At 50.7% G+C, this 18289-nt stretch overlaps 1 protein-coding gene across 1 annotated transcript; it reads left to right on the top strand.

Annotated features, from left to right (window-relative positions):
* The first annotated feature begins 1598 nt into the window (after positions 1–1598).
* garnl3 (GTPase activating Rap/RanGAP domain like 3) lies at positions 1599–18255 on the top strand. The gene is made up of 28 exons (XM_077621958.1): positions 1599–2170; positions 7172–7241; positions 9020–9094; positions 9567–9666; positions 9754–9872; positions 9985–10049; positions 10130–10193; positions 10294–10320; positions 10401–10476; positions 10560–10658; positions 10783–10886; positions 10943–11072; positions 11154–11199; positions 11260–11366; positions 11506–11621; positions 12470–12574; positions 12648–12837; positions 13112–13234; positions 13395–13511; positions 13587–13744; positions 13810–13968; positions 14058–14124; positions 14227–14334; positions 14411–14529; positions 15419–15554; positions 16007–16234; positions 16552–16675; positions 16894–18255. Exons 1-28 carry the CDS (start codon positions 2073–2075, stop codon positions 17072–17074), a joined length of 3111 nt encoding a protein of 1036 aa, XP_077478084.1. The 5' UTR covers positions 1599–2072; the 3' UTR covers positions 17075–18255.
* Positions 18256–18289: the final 34 nt, after the last annotated feature.

The raw sequence follows: 18289 nt of genomic DNA, 5'->3' as shown, positions 1-18289 counted from the left end.
ATTCGTCGCCATTGCGACCTTGTCCTTGGCAAGATCAAAAAGCTCCCATTGGCTGTGCGTTTCTCCCTTGACTGGCATTTTTCACGCACTGCCATCTTTTTTCATGCCACAAATGCTCACGCACGAGGGTGGGTGGCCTTTCTTTGTTGGATTAGCCCTGAATTAGCGGAGGCAGAAGCATCCTGCCAGGCTGCTTAATTGGTTTACACCAAATGAGCTCCAATCAACGGCCAAGTAAACAAACACGAAGGCCAGATGAAATTTGCTGAGCCATTTCTTAGGTGTGTTTTGCGTCATGCCTGCAACATATTTTCTTCACTAATCTAGACACACGAAGCTAGTTTGAAGTTTTTCTCCTGCACTGGCGACAAGCATCGGCTGTAAAATGGCAACGACAAATGAGCTAACGGTGTGCTAGCGTAGCAGCTGCATTTGTTTAGGAAATCCCACTGAGCACTCGGGGCGAGCATCGATTGTTCTGTCACGGCAACGAGCATCCGACGGAGCCGTCTTTGCTCGTAAAATGCCTAATGAACCTGGCTAGCGGCGTGCTAGCATAGGAGCTATCTGATAGAAAAAGGGAACGAGCGCGCCTTGGTTAAATCCGAGTCCGTGGCTCCTTCGAACCTTTTGTGGCAACGAGCGACGGCCGTAAAGTAGATCCGATTATTTTTCTCACTAAGGTATGAGTCGCCACACTTTAAAATGGGCTAAAGCTAAAAATGTAGCGCTCAACCTTCCCGGTTCAAATAGATTGGACTTTTTTCCTTTTTTCAATGGAGCCAATAAGGAACGAGAATAGGGCGAGGCCTGAAGTGATGGCGTTTAAGTCAACAGTGGAGATGAACGCTCGTTTGGTTTTGGAGTGAGTCACGCTTGCAGAATTCCTTTTCAAAACACCACCGTGATAAACATGGAAGTGCGCCCAGTGGGTGGGATGGGATGGCTTGCCATGGGAAAAACTGCAAAAAAAGAGTGGTCGCACATCTGCCTCACGCTTCTGAGATGGATGGTTCATTGGGTGGGGTTTTTGTGGCTTTTCTCTGGGTACTCCGGTTTCATCCCACATCCTAAAATACATGCACGCTAGGCTAGCGGGTTGATCACTCAAAATTGGCCCCAGCGATGAGTGAATGGTCATTTGTGGCCTGCCATTGGCTGCCAAGCCATTCACGGTGTCCACGCCATTGTTGACTGGGATATGCTCCAGCGCCCCTACAAGGCTCGTGAGGGTACGCGGTACGGAATGTTTCCGTTTTTTTTTCTTGCTCTATGAAGGGTGCAGTTTCAGTCATTAAGGTTGCTGAGACTTAGTTGAGTTGAAAAGGAAAAATAAAGGGAGAGTGGTAGCATGAACCCGTTTGAGGAATTCTTTTCTTACTTGTGAGTTTTTCCATCTTGTGCCAAGGTTCTGAAAACGTTAGCAAAAATCTCAAATGGCTTAAAGTGGGTTTAGGCGGATCCATATTTTGATCAATGGGTCAATTCTACTGCTGTTGATGGCTGATCATTGCCAGTTGAAATGGATTCAACATCAAGCTAATGAGATTCTCTCTCTCTCTCTCTCTCTCTTTCTCTCTCCCCCAGGATCCCCCCCCCTTTCTCACTCTCCCTTTTTCTCGCCGTCCTGGCGTCTCCGTCACTGCGTACGGCGGCAGCGTAGTCGCGAGGAGTAACCGGCCAGACAACCCGGGAGTAACTCGAGCCACGACCACAAGGACTCGGCCGGCCGAAGAGGTCCCCCCACCCCGGCCCCGATCAAGCCTCCCGCTTCCCCCCCGCCCCCAGCCCATGGTCGTCCAACGCTCGCGCTCCCCCCTTCCCCGAGGCCGCATGGAAGCGCCGCCCGGCCGGCGACGGTGCGTCCGTTCCCTCGCCGAACCTTTTGGTCCCGTCTGAGAAAGCGCAGGAGGAGAAAAAAGGAGGAGGGTGGGGGCGGCGGCAGCGGCGGCGGCGGCAGCGGAGGTGGAAAGCAGTCTGCAGGATCGCTTTCGCCCGGAAAGGATTTTTTTTTTTGGTTGCTGCTTTTTTTGGAAGGTGGTGGAAAGCGCTTGGACCAGTGCGGCGGGCTCATGAATTCGGACAAAAATGTGGACCTGGGCAGAGACAAAGGCATCATGCGGAAGAGAGCGTTGCTCCTTCGCAAGGGCTGCAGCTTCGAGATCACCAGGTACGTCCACGCCGTCCGTCCGTCCGTCCGTCCGTCCGTGTCCCCCCCGTGCCGCCCCCCCACCGTATATTCCCGACAAAGTAGCGTGGGCTGGCGATGGGATTCCGAAAACAAATCCAAACTTGCTGACGTTTGTCCGCCAAACCGTGACCGACCGCCGCACACCTGACTAGGCGAGTAACGCTTTTTTCATTTCGTCCAATCAGGAGCGAGACCTCCAGCGACTTGAGGGCGGCTGCCCATGGGTTGGTTCTTTTTGGGGGAAGCTTGGGAATCCAAATTGCGGGTAGTCATCGAGGGGGCTTGCGTTTGCCAGGGAATGCCGCAAGATGGCTTCATCTAAGACAGGCGTAGGGAACCCACGGCTCCCGAGCCCTATGTGGCTCTATGGATGACACATTTTCATGTCGTTTCAATTATGAGTATGGCTCTGAAGGAATACCATTTGATAATAGGAATTGTTTCTGGCTCTCTCTGTCAAAAAGCTTCCCGAGCCCTGATCCAACATGGACGCCGTCAGGGTTGCACGGCTCTTTTGGATTTAAGATTGTTTCCAATGAAAGCTCACAGGGTTTTGTTAGGGCGATCTTGAGTTTCGGCCTGCCTTTTGGGATGATCTATGTTTTGACTCGTTTGTTTATAACAGACAATGGTGTTTTTAGCTCATTTTGTTACCTGACATGTTTCGGCGGGTGACTTCCGCTTTCGTCAGAGTGTGGATGGACGCTTAGGAATGGCAAATTTGGTCCGTTTATTAATGCTATTTTAGAGGAAAGCTGCTTTGCGTTGGAATAATTGTTGCTCCGCGTGTCCTGCTTATTCCGTGAACCCCTAACGAGGCAAATGCAAATTGACCGAGAGCCGTTAACGTTAATAACGTACGTCCACATCCTCTCTCCTCTCCTCTTTACGATGGCTTGAGTAAGTCACGTGACCGACCGGGCAACTTTCCCGGAAGACCTCTCCTTGCCTCGTGGGTTATCAATCAACCGCTTGAACGCCAGCGACCGTGTCCTCCTCCTCCTCCTCCTCCTCCTCCTCCTCCTCCTCCTCCTCCTCCTCCTCCTCCTCCTCCTCCTCCTCCTCCTCCTCCTCCCTCGGCCGCGGTGTGGAAAAGGCAGACATGCAGCCACTCTTGCTTTTCCCCTCGTAGCTTAGCTTAGCATGACCCTAGCTGACGTTCTTATTTTGAGGTCAAACACGGGCACGTCCTTCGCTTTAACGCCGTTTCTTGACTCGAGTGTGCCAACAAAGCACTACTTTGAGGATAGATCGTTTTCTTCAGACTAAATGGAGTTCCCTGCATCACTATCACACATTTACTTGATTACTTTCTGACTAAATAAAGCCCCTAACTACACAGTAAAAAAATCTATATAATACCAGACCGTTATTTTCGGATTAAATGAAGCTTCTACACATTTCCTTGACACTTAGATGCCAGAAGATGGCGCCGTCGCGTTACTTTCTGACATACAATACAGACGCTCCCCTACTTACGAACATACGACTTACGAACAACGGTACATACGAACATGTCTGCAAATTGCGTTTATGTCGAAAAATGTTCGTAAGTTGGATTTTGTATTGCGCGCCTTTTTCCAAGTAGTGCTTCTTTCCGCCGCTAATAGCGACGTCTGGCGCTGTGAGCGCTCAGCTCACCCAGCATCCACCTTCCTCTGCCCAGTTCGTTGCAGTGCGGAAGTTGCGGAAGTGCGTGACGTATCTCCAGTGCGCAAAGAACCTTTTTCATTTTTATCATGAAATATCTCGTGCAGCCATTATTCAATATGGTTGGTGAAAAGCGAAAGGCTTCTAGTGAGGGAGGTGCAAGGAAGAGGCAAGCCATTTCATTTGAAACCAGTGGCAATAATAATGAAGCTTGGTGCGCGTGAGAGTGGTGAGCGTTTCACGGGGATACAACTTGTTCGACCGTCAGTACCATTTATAAACAGAAAGATGGAGCAGCAGGACCCAAATATTGAACCTTGCACAAAGTTTGCAAATCAATTGAATGATGCCATACAGTGCTACCGCATCATTTATGATGAAAAAAAGAAAACTGTAATCGTCATTAGATCGCTTCTTTTGGCCAGTTTCGAATACATAAATCTCTCTCTCTCTCTCTCTCTATACAGTACTGTACATATTCTCTCCATTTTATTAAATGTTTTTTTTAGTACAAAACAATGCGTGTTACTTATACAAGCCTTAAACATACAAATGCACTTATATCAACCTTCAATATACTTATATAGGCCTTAAACATAAATTATAATACAAAATATAGCACTGAATCAACTTACAAACAAATTCAACTTATGAACAATCGCTCGGAACCGAACTCGTTCGTAAGTAGGGGAGCGTCTGTACAAGTGAAAATTCTAAGGACCGGTTAAAAAATATCAAATAATGCAAGTTTGTGCGTAGTATTTTGCACATTTCCATCTGGAACGACTTAAATGGCGCTTAGCCGCTTTGTCGGGGGTGCCTAATCACTCCCGTATGCGTCCGCATAGCTCGACACGACGGAGCAACCAGCCAATCGCCTTCATCTGTCTGTCCCCCCCCCCCAAAAATAGACTGGAATGATGAGGGGAAAAAAGGCAAAAGAGTTTGATAGGAGCGTTATGTCAACTTTTACTCGTCAGCGGGAACATCTGCTTCCATTTAGGGCATACCGACTTATTAAAAAGCACTCTGAGAAGGCTGGAAAAACATTTCCCATTCTAGTCGATTGGAGCCGGGCGGGTCGCTTTTTCGACCAAGATACGGCGGCTCCCTTCAATTAAAGCCGAAGCCGACGCCTGGCGTGCAGAATGTTTGCAGCTCGAGGTCAACGCTTCACTTTGCCCGTACTGGGAAATGTCTCTTTTTTTTTTCTTTCCTCGGCGCCATCTGCGGAGGAAGAAAAAAAAAAGTTAGCCGTTGACCCGTGTGAAGCCTTTTATTGGGTCAAGGGATAATCTTTATTCATTAAAAAAAGTAATACTTTCCAGAAAGACCTGGCGTCCGTCCACATATGTGCCTCGCATTTTGATATTATAAATACACTGTCGCTGCGTCCAATAACGCTCTTGAGTCTTTATATATATATTTTATATCAGCAATAATTCACTGCCAGCCTCTTAAAAGTTCAAATAGATTCCAAACAGTCTCACGCGCTGCTATCAATGACTTGTTACGCGAATAAAATAGAATATCATTTGGGTCGTTTATTATTGGGTGCAAAGACAGTATTTGACCACAGGAGGGCAGACTTGCCATATTGTTGAGCATCCGCCACTTGTTATACAACAAGTAATATGGCTTATCTATTCTATACAATAACATCAAATATGCGTACTTTTGGTGCTTTTCCAGTCCCACGCACTTGTACAAAGGGTGGGGGGATTCTTTTGATGAAATATTAATGAGGCGTCCAGTAGTGTGAAGCCCAATTGCTCACCTTTATTCGTGTGTGTGTTGCGGCTTTTGTGTCGGTATCGTCTTTACCTGAGCTCTTGTTTCACCTGACTCTTTTGAGAATGAATGGCGGAAGAGTGAATGAGCCCCAGGTCAGAGCCCATCCAAGCAAGTGAACCCCCCATTTCAGAACTGGAGGCTAGGGGTGGGGGGTCGCCCCTTTATTCGCCCAGGGAATTCTATCCATCCACGACATCTTCATCTATGCATTTGCAAATCAAAAAGTCACAAGTTTATCGTCCCCGCCATCTCTAATCGATTGGACGTCTATCAACGTCCGAGGCAACCCGCGCCCTAACCCCCCCCCCCCCTTCCATTGTTGTATTCCGGAAGCCCGAAGGCGATATCTTGCATCCTGACCTCGGCGCGCGCAAAGAGAAACGTCGCTGACGTAACGGGGGCCGGGGGGAGGGGCTTCTGCCGACCGCCTTTTTCGCTCCCGCTGAGCCCGCAAAACAAAACAGAAAAAGTGTCGCCCTGGCGTACGCGCACGCGCCGTCCATGCACGGAGAGAAGGTGGCCGAGTCGCCTTGCCTCGCCTCGCCTCGCCAATTAGCGTCCTTGTCGGCCGACGCCGCGGCGGCTTGCGAAGATGAGGAGGAGGATGTTCGCTTAGCGCCGAGTCGTCGGGGGAGGGGGTCTGTTCCGTCCGTCACTTGGTCGGAGGAGACATGAGCGGCGTGGATCCCACCTCCGCCAAACTGTTGACTTTCAATCAGCGGTAAAATCCCGGCGTTTGCGTGGTGATCCATTATGCATGCTGCCTTTATTTTAATTTCCAGCATCTGTCTGTCGCACGCTTGCTCGCTCGTTCGCTCGCTCGCCGCTTCTCCAACGTCGGAGACGCGGTGGCGGCGTGACGCTCATCCAACTTAATTCAATCAATGCCGCGCGTTCGCTAGGGAGGAGCTCTCGGGAGAAAAGCGGCGATGGCCGAGGCCAAAACGCCGTCTGTCGCGCCTTGCTTGCGTTTCCTTTTCCAACGTGTTGAACGTGAACGCGTTGGCTGTGGTTGACGGAGATGAGCGTCCAATCCGAGTGTGTCCCTATCTTAAAATGCATGGCGTTATTGAAATGACTGTATTTAGGAGATCCCAAAAGCTAGCTTTAGGTCAAATCCGACGGTTAAATGCTAGTCAACTCGCTAAGAAAGAAAGTTAACCGCTACGATTGGCTGGGATAGGCTCCAGCACCCCCGTGTACACTTGTTTATCCTAGTTTCTTCAGACAGAATGGTCTTGTCTACATTAGCTTTATTATACGTGCTAACCAAGCTTAATGCTTTACAAAATGGCACGCAGCACAGTTTGTCGTGGAATTTTGTGTGGCCCGCAAAAGTCAATCGCGGGGCTCAACCTTGTGCAAAATTCTTCACAAAATGGAGAAAAAACAGATCTCAGACTACGGAAATGCGAGAAACTTATTCGTTTGTTGTTTTTTATGTGTTTGTTTATTTTCTATGGGGAAAAAAAATCCAGGGCAAATTTGTTGCCAGAGATTTGCCGTTGACCGAGTGCTCCTTTCTTTACGTTGCAGCTCGGCCTCCGAGGACTTGGGCTGCCGGCGCGGAGACTTCAGCAGGAAGCACTACGGCTCCGTGGAACTGGTGAGTGACTCGCCGTGGAAATGACGTGGACAAATGCTCCATTTTGTGGGGAGGGTTCTGGTGCCCCCCCTGTAGAGATGGCACCCCAGGCGTTCCCCCCGCATCGCCCGGAGCAAAAACCGGCCCAAAAGTTCCAAGTGCCATTGGCCATCCGGGCCGCCGTCGTCGTCGTCGTCGCGTTGACGGCCGTCGACGGCCGTCGACGGCCGTCGACGTTGTCGAGTCATTGTTGTTTCTGACGTGGCGCTTCCTTAAAGGCAAGACGGCTTGCTGGGCCAGATTAGCCTTTTGGGGGAAAGGCACGCTGACAATCAGCGGCAACAGACGCCTAGCGACTATTTTGCGGCTGTGCCGGAGTGCCTGCATGTTGAGGATCAGGATGATGTCACGGATGGCCTCAAAAAATAAAAGACTACTTAGTCATGACAAGAGAGTTTCTTTGCAGCCCGATGCCATGAGCTAGCATTTGTTTTCTAAAGGAAGCCCTGACTTTCCATACCTGAAGCTTCTGAAATGGCTGATGCCTCCTTTCTGGGCAAGAGGTGAATTTTTTTGGCCAACTTTTCACCAAAATCAAGCACCGCCACCCACCACCGTACGTTGACTCGTTAGCCGCCTTTGTCTCATTCAATTGGACTGGCAAGATATTAGCATGTGTTTGAAAGTGTGCTTTTTGGATGTGCGGTGGGTGAAAAGGCAAGTGAAGACTGGCGAGTGGCAAGCAGCAGGCGTCCTCGGGTGTCAGACGGACGGACACCCGCACGCCGTGCCTGCCTGGCGGGGGGGGGGGGGCGGGTGTGGGTGGACTAATCCAAAGTGACAGCGCTCACAAAAAGCCTCCGGGGGAGGGCAAAGTGGGTGGCAGACGTGCTCCACTTGGAGCACATTTTCACCCCAAAATGACTTTTATTTTTTTCCATTTTAGGTCGATTTTTCTTTTTGAATCAATTTTTCGCCCTCGGTCGAACGTTCCCTTGCCCTCGGCAGTCCAAATGAAGGTGGCAAACGAGTGAAACGATTGGCTTCGCTCCATCCGAGAACATTTCTCCTTCTCCCCCATGCTAGCCGTGTAAGCCCCATCTTCATGAAAAATGCAGTAAAGGGAGGCTCACTCGGGATCAACCTGTTTCCACACCATCTGTTGCACTGACGCGTCCGTCTCTTTTGTTCGCATTTCTTGTCGCATCTTCACAATGACCTCTGCCGGGGGGGGGGGGGGGGGGGGGGTGCGTTGTTGCCTGTCACCAGGCGCGAGTCACACACCCAGTTGCCTGGTGACCTAACACCCTCGCTCCGCAATTGTCATGATGATAATGATCTGCCTCTCAATATGCGGTGTGTGCATTGTGGATTTGGACTCATAATATGACGCCATTCCCCCATCCGTTGGGACAGGCATTGAATCGTGGCCATTGGGTGTTGTCCCCGTGCCCGCGTGGGTTTTCTGCGGGTGCCCCGGCTCCGCCCCCACGCCATCCAACGCTCCTAAATGTCCGTCGGTCTGAGGCCTGCCGCTCCGTAAAGGGTTAAAGTCGTTAGAACGGCAAAAAGGTCAAGTCTTTGACGACCACGGACGTCCAATCGCGTGTCTCCTTTCATTTTTGGCTTTTAGTGCAAATGAGTTTGTGATGTCCAATGGGTTGTTCTCCCAGGTGGAATGGATTGGACGCTTAGCACCGTCCGTGGTGAAAAGGGCTTCCGGTTGTATCTGCAAGCAAATGTGAGGTCCTGGCTTGTTTTTAATTGGATGCCCGCCCGTGTGTCCTCTTCCTCGACAGCTGATCTCCAGCGATGCGGACGGGGCCATTCAGAGGGCAGGACGCTTCAGGGTGGAGAACGGCTCCACAGATGAGGTAGGCCACCGATAAAGATGCCCCCCACCATCTTTGATTGGGGCCACATATGCTGGTTCGTCTTTGGACCCCCACTGTCCGTTCTTATTCCGTTCATCGTGTCCCCGTCCCCGGAGGCCACAAAAAAGGGAAGCTACAACCACGTGGCGAACTGAATCTAAACAACCATGAATACTTTCCAATGAAAAAATTGGCTTCTAGCTCCAAATCCCCACTTTGGTTAAAATGGACTTATTTATTTATGATCTATTCTGTTAGGTCTGCAATGTCTTTTCCCTGTGTCTGTTTTCCTGTTCACCTTCTTGCTACTGCAACAAAGTGAATTTCCTGTAAAGACTCATCTCATCTCATTGAAGACATTTCAATCAAAACATAACTCTAAATGCATCAAAATCCCAAATCATGTTCAAATACATGACGAATGAATACATACATTCAATAAATCCCAGCGTTGTTGTTTTGTGACGAACAGAGTTCGGAGCACGCTCCCGGAACCTGGCGGAGAACCGACGTCCACCTGGAAAACCCCGAGTACCACACCAGATGGTTTTTCAAGTACTTCCTGGGTAAAGGTGAGTCCGGCCAAAACGGAAAAGCCAAAGAATGCTGTTTTTGTATTTGTCTGAAGAAAAGTTGTTGTGTGCACCGTGTCCTTGCAGTACACCAGAACTACGTGGGCTCGGACGCCGAGAAGAACCCCTTCTACCTGTCGGTGGTCCTGTCTGATCAGAACAACCAGCGGGTTCCGCAGTATCGGGCCATCCTCTGGAGAAAAACGGTCAGTCAACCCACGGATCTCCAACATTTGGTTTGTTGGCAAAGGTATGTGGGGACGCACTGACGCTCTGACGCCCGCCCACCCATTTTGTCGCCCGCGCTGGTCCCAACAGGGCACCTTGAAGATCAGCCTTCCTTACAGTCCCACCAAAACACTATCGGTCAAGTCCATCCTGAGGTGAGCACACGCGCATTTGCTATTAAAGTTTTGTTTTTTCCCCTGTTGTTTGTTCACCATCTCCGTCTGCGCTTTGACAGCGCCATGAACATGGACCGCTTCGAGAAAGGCCCGCGGGAGATCCTCAACCCTGACATTCAGAAGGTAGGTCAGCAGAAAGCTGGAGTCACATTGCAGGGTGGTCGCGCAACGTCAACGTCTGCTTGCCATACTGACTCGCCCTTTTGTGTCCAATCTCCTTCAGGATCTGCTGGTGTTGGAGGAACAAGAGGTAAGAAATGAAGATGTTGGATGGAGCGCAAAGCCCTGACGACCGTCCGTCCGTCCGTCCGTCCCGCCATGTTTCCTCAGGGCTCGGTCAATTTCAAATTTGGCATCCTGTTCGCCAAAGACGGCCAGCTCACAGACGACGAGATGTTCAGCAACGGTAGCGAGCGCAAGCAAACGCCGACGCCCAAAAAAGGCCTTGGCTATTTCTGCCTATTTCCGTTTCTTGTGCTATTTTGTCAGAAATGGGCAGCGAAAGCTTTGACAAGTTTCTCAAGCTGCTGGGCGACACGGTCACGTTGCAAGGATGGGCCGGTTACCGGGGAGGCCTCGACACCAAGAGTAAGTAACAAGTTCCTGACTTCACTCTCCAAATAATGGAGCCTGAAATATTTTGCTCCTACGAACTCAAGCTATGCTAGCATGGCAAACTCTGGATCCCCCTTTTTCTTTTTCCTTCTTCCAGACGACACTACAGGGATGAAATCCATCTCCACGGTGTATCAGGGCCACGAGCTCATGTTCCACGTGTCCACCTTGTTGCCCTACTCCAAGGAGAACAAACAACAGGTGCGCCTGGACGTCCGCCTCCGCCGGGGTGCCGTGTTTCACTCCTTTCCGTTCAGGTGGAGAGAAAGCGGCACATCGGCAACGACATCGTCACCATCGTTTTCCAGGAAGGCGACGACGACGCGGTGGCGGCAGCGGCGGCGTCCTGCTCTTTCAAGCCCTCCATGATCCGATCGCACTTCACTCGTATCCTTCCGCCGGGGGCGTAGTCCGGCGACCACCGTTTGTTTCCTCCCTCGCCGCCTTTTCCTTCACCGACGCCCGCAGACATTTTCGCGCTGGTTCGATATCACGGCCAGAGCGACAGTTACAGGTGGGACCAGCGTTTGGGCGGGTTGAGGCGACTTGGTCTCTCTGCGTTTATTTGTGGCAGGTTGAAGATTTTTTCCGAAGAGAGCGTCCCGCTGTTCGGACCGCCTCTGCCGTCGCCGCCCGTCTTTACCGATCATCAGGAATTCAGGGATTTTTTACTCGTCAAATGTAAGACGGCTTTCCGACCGTTCCGCTCCGTTCCGTTCGGGGGGAACGTGGTCCTTTTGAAAATGAAAAGTGCTTTTGTCTTTGTGTGCGTGTAAAAATGGGAGGAGTTTACGGAACCAATGTGGTTGTGTTGATGCAGTAATCAACGGAGAGAAAGCCACACTGGAGACGCCCACGTTTGCCCAGAAGCGTCAGAGGACCTTGGACATGTTGATCCGCTCTCTCTACCAGGACCTCGTGCCCGAGTTGCATAAGGTAGGGGGACTTGGGTCCCGGACCAAAACAAAGACACGCACAACTATTGCATCCCCGCCCCCCACTGCCGCTTTCTCCTCCCCCTCTCCTTGTCACCACTGCGACTGGAGAAGCTGCTGACTGTGTTCTGGGCCGCGCCGCGTTGCGCTGCGGCCCACTGCGCCACAGCGCAAACGCCGAGCGACCGATTCCACCGCAGTCTTGCCTTTTTTTGTCACCGGCGCTTTTTCTCCGCCCACTTTGGCTGGCAAAAGTCCTCACACTGGAACTGCCCACACTTGTTTAGAAAACAAACACTATATTCAGTAACAACTCGGACTCTACATTTTTGCGTTTCTTTTAATCAAGTAAATTAATAAAACAAACATTGAGAAAAATATGATTTCATATATTTTTTAAGATATACACAATTTAAAAAAATGGTTCATCCAGTTCCACGGTTTTAGTCCCGAGTAAACATTGTTATTAATACTAAAAGTGATACAATTCCAATTGTATTTATGAATGATTTGCATCATTTTTATTTAAGTCATTAAAAAAAAAGATATGAAGATTCTTTTAGAGTTTGTTTTTAATAAAAATTATAAAGACGAACCTTTTTAGGGGGTAAGTTCCCCCCCCCCCTACTTTTTACAGCTATAACATTCGTTTTAAACATTGAATTGAGTCATTCTTTTTTTACGCCACAAGAGGGAACCAACGTACGAGTACATACAAACGAACCTGACTCATGGCTGAAATACTACATAATAGTAGTTGCGCTTTCCTCTGAGGAGCTTCTGCTTTGCTTTCTGTTTCCTCCTCTCTACTCCACCATCTCTACATTTTAGGTCCCCTTTTCCCCACAGAACATGTTGAACCGCCGCTCCTTCAGCGACGTGCTGCCCGAGTCTCCAAAGTCGGCGCGCAAAAAGGAAGAGGCGCGGCAGGCCGAGTTCGTCAGGATAGGGCAGGTGGGGAAACGCGACGTGACGATCTTTTTTTGGGGGCCCGTGCGCTCATCACACGCCTTTGTTTTGACCTCAGGCCCTGAAGCTGAAGACCATCGTGCGAGGCGACGCGCCCACCAGCCTGGTGACCACCGGCCTGTGCAGGAGGGAGCCATGGGAGTCGCAGTCCTTCTGCGTGGGCTTCCCCCACGAGGTGGTGTGCGCCGACTCGTGGGGGCGCTCCCTGTTGGTGGCAACCGACGCGGCGGGGCTTCTGCTTCTGGACGGTGAGCAAAAAAAATAATAATAATAACATATTCTGACCACAAAATGAAGGCAAACACTGAAGCTGCTAATCACGTGGGCACCAATGTACTCAAATGATGGCGGCAAAGCACTACTTTCCATCCCAAATGTCAACAATATTTCCTTTTTTTTCTTCCCCTCGGCAGGCCCCGAAGCGCCTCTATCCAGCACTGGTGAGCCACGCCGCCCGTCGACGGAGCATTTTCTTTCTTTCTTTGTTTTCCCCTGGGATTTACGAGCGGCCCCCTCCTGCAGAGGCTCAGAACATCCCGTCCCCGTCGCCGCCGCCGCCGGTGCCCGTGTTCGACAAGACGCTGCCGGTGAAGCAGATGCACGTGGTGGAGCCTCAGGACCTGCTGGTCACCAGGGCGGACAAAGGTGAGGAACATGACCAACACTTTGGACACTGGATCACAAATCTGTCGCTTTTGATTGCTTATCAAATCTGTGATTGGCTATTGAGCACCACCTCTAATGTTTCTTTTTTTTTTTTTCCTCTCTCTTCTGTGTGATGGCGGCTACTTTGTGCCTTTGCCAGGGAAGGACGCCCGGCTGTACGTGTTCCGCCTCAGCGCGCTCCGGACGGACTTGGAGGAGCGGCAGCCGGTCCGCGGCAAGTCCGACTGCCGGGAGAATAAGCTGGAGAAAACCAAAGGTGGGCCTCCGTGCTAGTTTTGGACCATTTATATGCTTGATATTTTGGGGTCACGCCAACCTCCCCCCTGGCCAGGTTGCCACTTGTACTCCATCAACACGCATCACGGCTCGGAGCTGCGAATCGTGGCCGCCATCCGTAACAAGCTCCTCCTCATCACGCGCAAACGCTCGGAAGGCTTCTGCGCCGTGGGCGGTGCCGATTCGCCCGTGGACGACTTCCAATACATACGGGTACGTACGTGACGTGGGCAAGGGCGGAAGGGCGACTCAGGTGGCAACTTGTCAACCGCCCGCAGGAAATCTGCCTGTGCGACCCGCCCGCGGTCATGGCCTTGGTGGACGGCCCCACGGGCGAAAACGACCACATGATCTGCGTGGGTTACAAGCATCAGTTCGACCTGATCAACGAGAGCACGGGCGACGCTTACAGGCTGCACCACGTGGACGCCAACAGGGTGCCGTGGACGCCAACGCCACGCCACGCCGCCGAGCGCCAGGAGGCTCATTCCTCTCTCTCTCTCTCTCTCTCTCTGTGCGCCCTCAGGTCCATTTCGTAGCGGCCATCGACGTGTACGAGGACGGCGAGGCCGGTCTCTTGTTGTGCTACAATTGTGAGTAGGCGGCCGCGCTCGGAATTGGAGCAAAAGTATACGCCGATGGCGCTAAAGCGCCGCTCTGTGGGTTGGTGGGATTCCTTTTCCTGCCCATTGCAGATATCTGCACGTACAAGAAAGTTTGCCCGTTCAACGGCTCCACGCCCATGATCCAATCCAACGCGTCCGACTTTCACTTCACCTGGAACCAGATGCCCAACGCCATCGGTACTTTGTGGCCGATCTTCCCAAAATGTCCATTTGGCCAAATGAGAAAACCCTTGGTTGGTTTTTTTTGCCGCAGTCTGCGCCTTCCCGTACATCCTGGCCTTCACCACGGACTCCATCGAGATCCGCCTGGTGGTCAACGGCAACCTGGTGTACACGGCGGTGGTCCCGGAACTGCAGCTGGCTTCGTCGAGGGTCGGTGCTCTCTCTCTCTCTCTCTCTCTCTCTCTCTCTCTCTCTTTTTTTTCAATAGCATCTGATCTCCACACGCGCTACGCTTTTCCTTCCCCCAAAAAGATGTATACTAGGCTAGCTAGCGCCCCGCGATGAGCTAGGAACCCGTTCAACCCGTCCCTGGCCGTCTCCGGCCGGCACCCCCCGCCACCCTCCTGAATGACACTAGCTTGTAATCCATGTCGTCGTTGGTATTTGAACCGGCGAAGATAGCGACAAAAAGTTTAAAAGGATGACGCGCCGCCATTTTAGGAAGAGGATTCATTCATTGACATAATATACAGAAGTGAAATACATTTATTCAAAGGCTATGATCTTTATTATTAGGCGAAGGTGTCATATTTATTTAAGCCAATTAGTATTTTTAGTAATTGTTTTGCCACTTGATTATTAAATTCATTTAGGTATACTTCAACTATGAGATTAAAAAGAAAAGGAAAAAGCCTGATGCGAAGAAAAGATAAAAGATTTGTGATGACGACATTAAAGAAAAGGAAAGCAACGATGAGAATGATGAAAGTAGCTTTTGAAAGGAGTATCAAAGAGCTTGCTGTTGAGCTGTTGATGTAAATTGGCCACATGGCATGAAGGATATTGAGGTCAAGACTGAAAAGTTTGACATAAAACCCAGCCACACCATTGTCATATGAACAAAGCATTTATTTGTCTATGACATAGCCACACTACAAATGAGAGGGTAGGAACGACAAAAAGTTTCATTCCAAGTGCGACAAAGCCTGGGATGGGTGAGATAATTATTTTCTATTGTCCATTTGCTTGTTTTTTTTCCAATATAGCGCTTTTACACGCGTCCTAACCCTGTCCCTTCTCTTCCGTCCGTCCCTGGCAGTCGGACATCTACTTCGTGTCGTCGGCGCCGGTCAGCTCGGCGTCCAACTGCAATTCCAGGGAGACGAGCTCGCAGACGTCGCCGCAGTCGCCCAGCGGCCACGAGATGCCCCTTTTCCATTCGCCGCTTGGGGACGGTAATGGTCGTCGTCGCCTCGCTCAACCTTTTTTCTCTCTACCCTTTCCCTAAATGTAGATTGCGTTGTGTGTCTGTGTCTGTGTGTGTGTGTTTGTGTGTGTTGGTCCCCGGTTCAGACTCTATACGGATCCCCTACGGTACCAAGCTCTCGCCGTACTTGGCAAAGGACGCCGAAGGTATCGTTACGCCGCGTCCTTTTTCCGCCACCGGCCCAAATTTAGAGTCACCCTCGCGACGGTTAACTTAAATCGGCCCCGACAATTTTAAGGGCAAAAAAGCTTGGGGGATTTTTCTAGCCACGTCTCCATTTTTTCCCCCTCTCATCATTGGCGTCTTTTTCATTCACGTAAAAAGGAGAACACATTAGTTTCTTTTCATAGCGCTGACATTTGATGTAATGATTTTGGTGTTATTGCACATCAATATGATGGCCGTTGTCTGATCACACAGGCGAAGCAGCATGCAAGCATATCTTCTTGATTCCTTTGTGCAACCTGGTGGGCCGCAGCATCGAGAGACCCCTGGCCTCGCCGCCGGTCGGCAAGGTGGCGAGCGCGGCGGCGATGACGTCGTCGGCGCTGGCGAGCGCCCCTCCCCTGGTCGCCGGCGCGCCTTCGTTGTCGCTGTCGCGGATGGAAATCAAGGAGATAGCCAGCCGCACCCGCAAGGAGCTGCTCGGTGAGTTAGCTCTTCTTTAATCTTCTATTCCTATTATGATGGAAATAGAAGAAAAAAAAAGGGACAAATGTATTACACGGCAATAGCCGGCTTGACCCTTAGCCATCGGACTATTTTGTATACCTTTTCGTGGGCAAATATAAAGCCAGGACCTTTCAAACATTATCCCAATGTTTGTTTGGTGTTATTATGATGCTAACATCTCCAAGTACGTAAATGTGGGGCTCTAAAAAGGGTGTCCATTCTTAAGGCTTGCTTGTGTTCGAGGCCAAAAGCTTTGAAAAGGGCCACTGACTAAAGAAATGTGATTTTGAAAGGGCTGACGGAGGAACCCAGCAGCAGCAGCAGCAAAGCGGAGAGTGGCACGCCCAAGGCCAGGAAAACCAGCAAGAAGACCTTCAAAGAGAAAGCGCTCACCTCCACCAACAGCGACGGCGACAGGTCAGCCGCCCGAGATCTCGGCCGGCCGCTCTCGTCAAATTGGGCGCCCGCTGTCGGCAAAGACGGAGGGCGCCCGATTTGTCAAGTCGGGCCGGCGGTGACTAACTAGTACCCGGCGATAGCTCCGAGATAACCGGCCGGCTCTGTGGAAAAGTGCCAGGTCAAGTCAACGTACCCCCGCGCTGAGTTTGTCTGTCCGCACTCGTCTCTGTGCTCAGGTTGGACTCGGAGCTCTGCGACTCGGACGGGTCGGCCGCTTTGGAGGGCGAGCCGGCGACCTCTCTGCTCCGGGCCGACAGTCCGCCGCCGGTGGCGTCAACGTCTGCAACGCCGCAGCCTCTCGACGCCACCTTTGCGCTCACCGTGTCCCTGGAGGAAGACATCCTTGATCTCAAGTGAAGACAATCCCGCCATGCATATGACCCCCCGCCCCCCACACCCCCACCCTGTCCTTAAAACGGTTCAATATTTTGAAACAGGCATTTGGCGTGCTGGAGGATGCTCGGACTCAGTCACTGAACACGGGCAGATCCCTTGGCCAAGTGGTTCTGGCCTCCGTCTCACACTTATGGACCAATGGTTACGTGAGTTCACATCGCGGTGCTGTAAGCTCTTATGTTACCAAGAGCACTAGAGCTCATTGCCCTTGGTAACCGGGCTATTACCGGGATGTGCTCCCTAAGTGTGAGACGGACCCCATAAGCAATCATCCAAGGGCCTCCAAGGGCCCTCCCTGCCTGCCTGTGTTCAGTGACGGAGTCGGAATATCCTCCAACATGCCAAATGCCTTTTCTTTTGATGTGAATGGTATTTCTTAACCTGAAATGATAGAAATGCCAAACGTTAAACACTAAAACCTGAAACGTTTCTACACAATTTGTGAAAAATTTGAGGTCATTCCAACGGAAACGGTCCAAATGATTGGCCTACAAAATGGGGTCAAACATTTAGAAACAGCCCATTAAGGCCACGGCGTTTGCCGGCGTTATCTTACCGCCCGGAGGTCCCTCCGCCAAGTGCCATTTCCCAGCCGCCGCCGCCGCCACGGTCGTCTTGAGATGTTTCCATAGAAGGTCAACGGAGCTTCTGGTAAAAAGGTCCGGTTCAAAGCGGATGAACCTGCGGTCAAGAATAACATCAAGTCACATTTCCGAAAAGTTCCAAGCAAATTCTTGGTAGCAATGTGGAGAATTGGACACGTTTCCGCTTTGCCTGTGACCCATTTAGCCCCCCCCCCCACCCCACCCCTCATTTGCTACCTCCCCTCGACTCTATTTTTTTTTTCTTCCTATGGACTGTCGCTGAACTTCTGTGCTATCGGAACAAAAGAAAATGAACACCAAGTGTCTTAAGATATTGTACCGCCATGGTTTTAATGCCAAGTACTACTTGTAAATGTTTGTGTATCAAATGTGGCCTCAAATGGTGAAGCAGAGCTGATCCCTTACCATGAGATATTATTATTATTATTATTATTATTCCGACGATGATTATTGGAGCAGTTATTTAAAACTGTAGACCGCCGCTGTGAAAGTTGCTCTTTCTGGTCCTTCATATGTCATAAATATTTATGGAATTTGTGTGCGTGTCAAGTTTGTTGGGGGGCATTGGGGG

The sequence above is a fragment of the Stigmatopora argus genome, chromosome 16 (assembly GCF_051989625.1).
Source record: "Stigmatopora argus isolate UIUO_Sarg chromosome 16, RoL_Sarg_1.0, whole genome shotgun sequence".
Taxonomy (NCBI): Eukaryota; Metazoa; Chordata; class Actinopteri; order Syngnathiformes; family Syngnathidae; genus Stigmatopora; species Stigmatopora argus.
This window is presented reverse-complemented; position numbering and strand designations above follow the sequence as displayed.

Coding starts and splice junctions, on each gene's coding strand:
- garnl3 (XM_077621958.1), top strand. CDS start 2,073: ATGAATTCGGACAAAAATGTGGACCTGGGCAGAGACAAAGGCATCATG. Junction 9,095..9,566: donor AGAACGGCTCCACAGATGAG/GTAGGCCACCGA, acceptor TGTGACGAACAG/AGTTCGGAGCACGCTCCCGG. Junction 15,555..16,006: donor CCATTCGCCGCTTGGGGACG/GTAATGGTCGTC, acceptor CTGATCACACAG/GCGAAGCAGCATGCAAGCAT.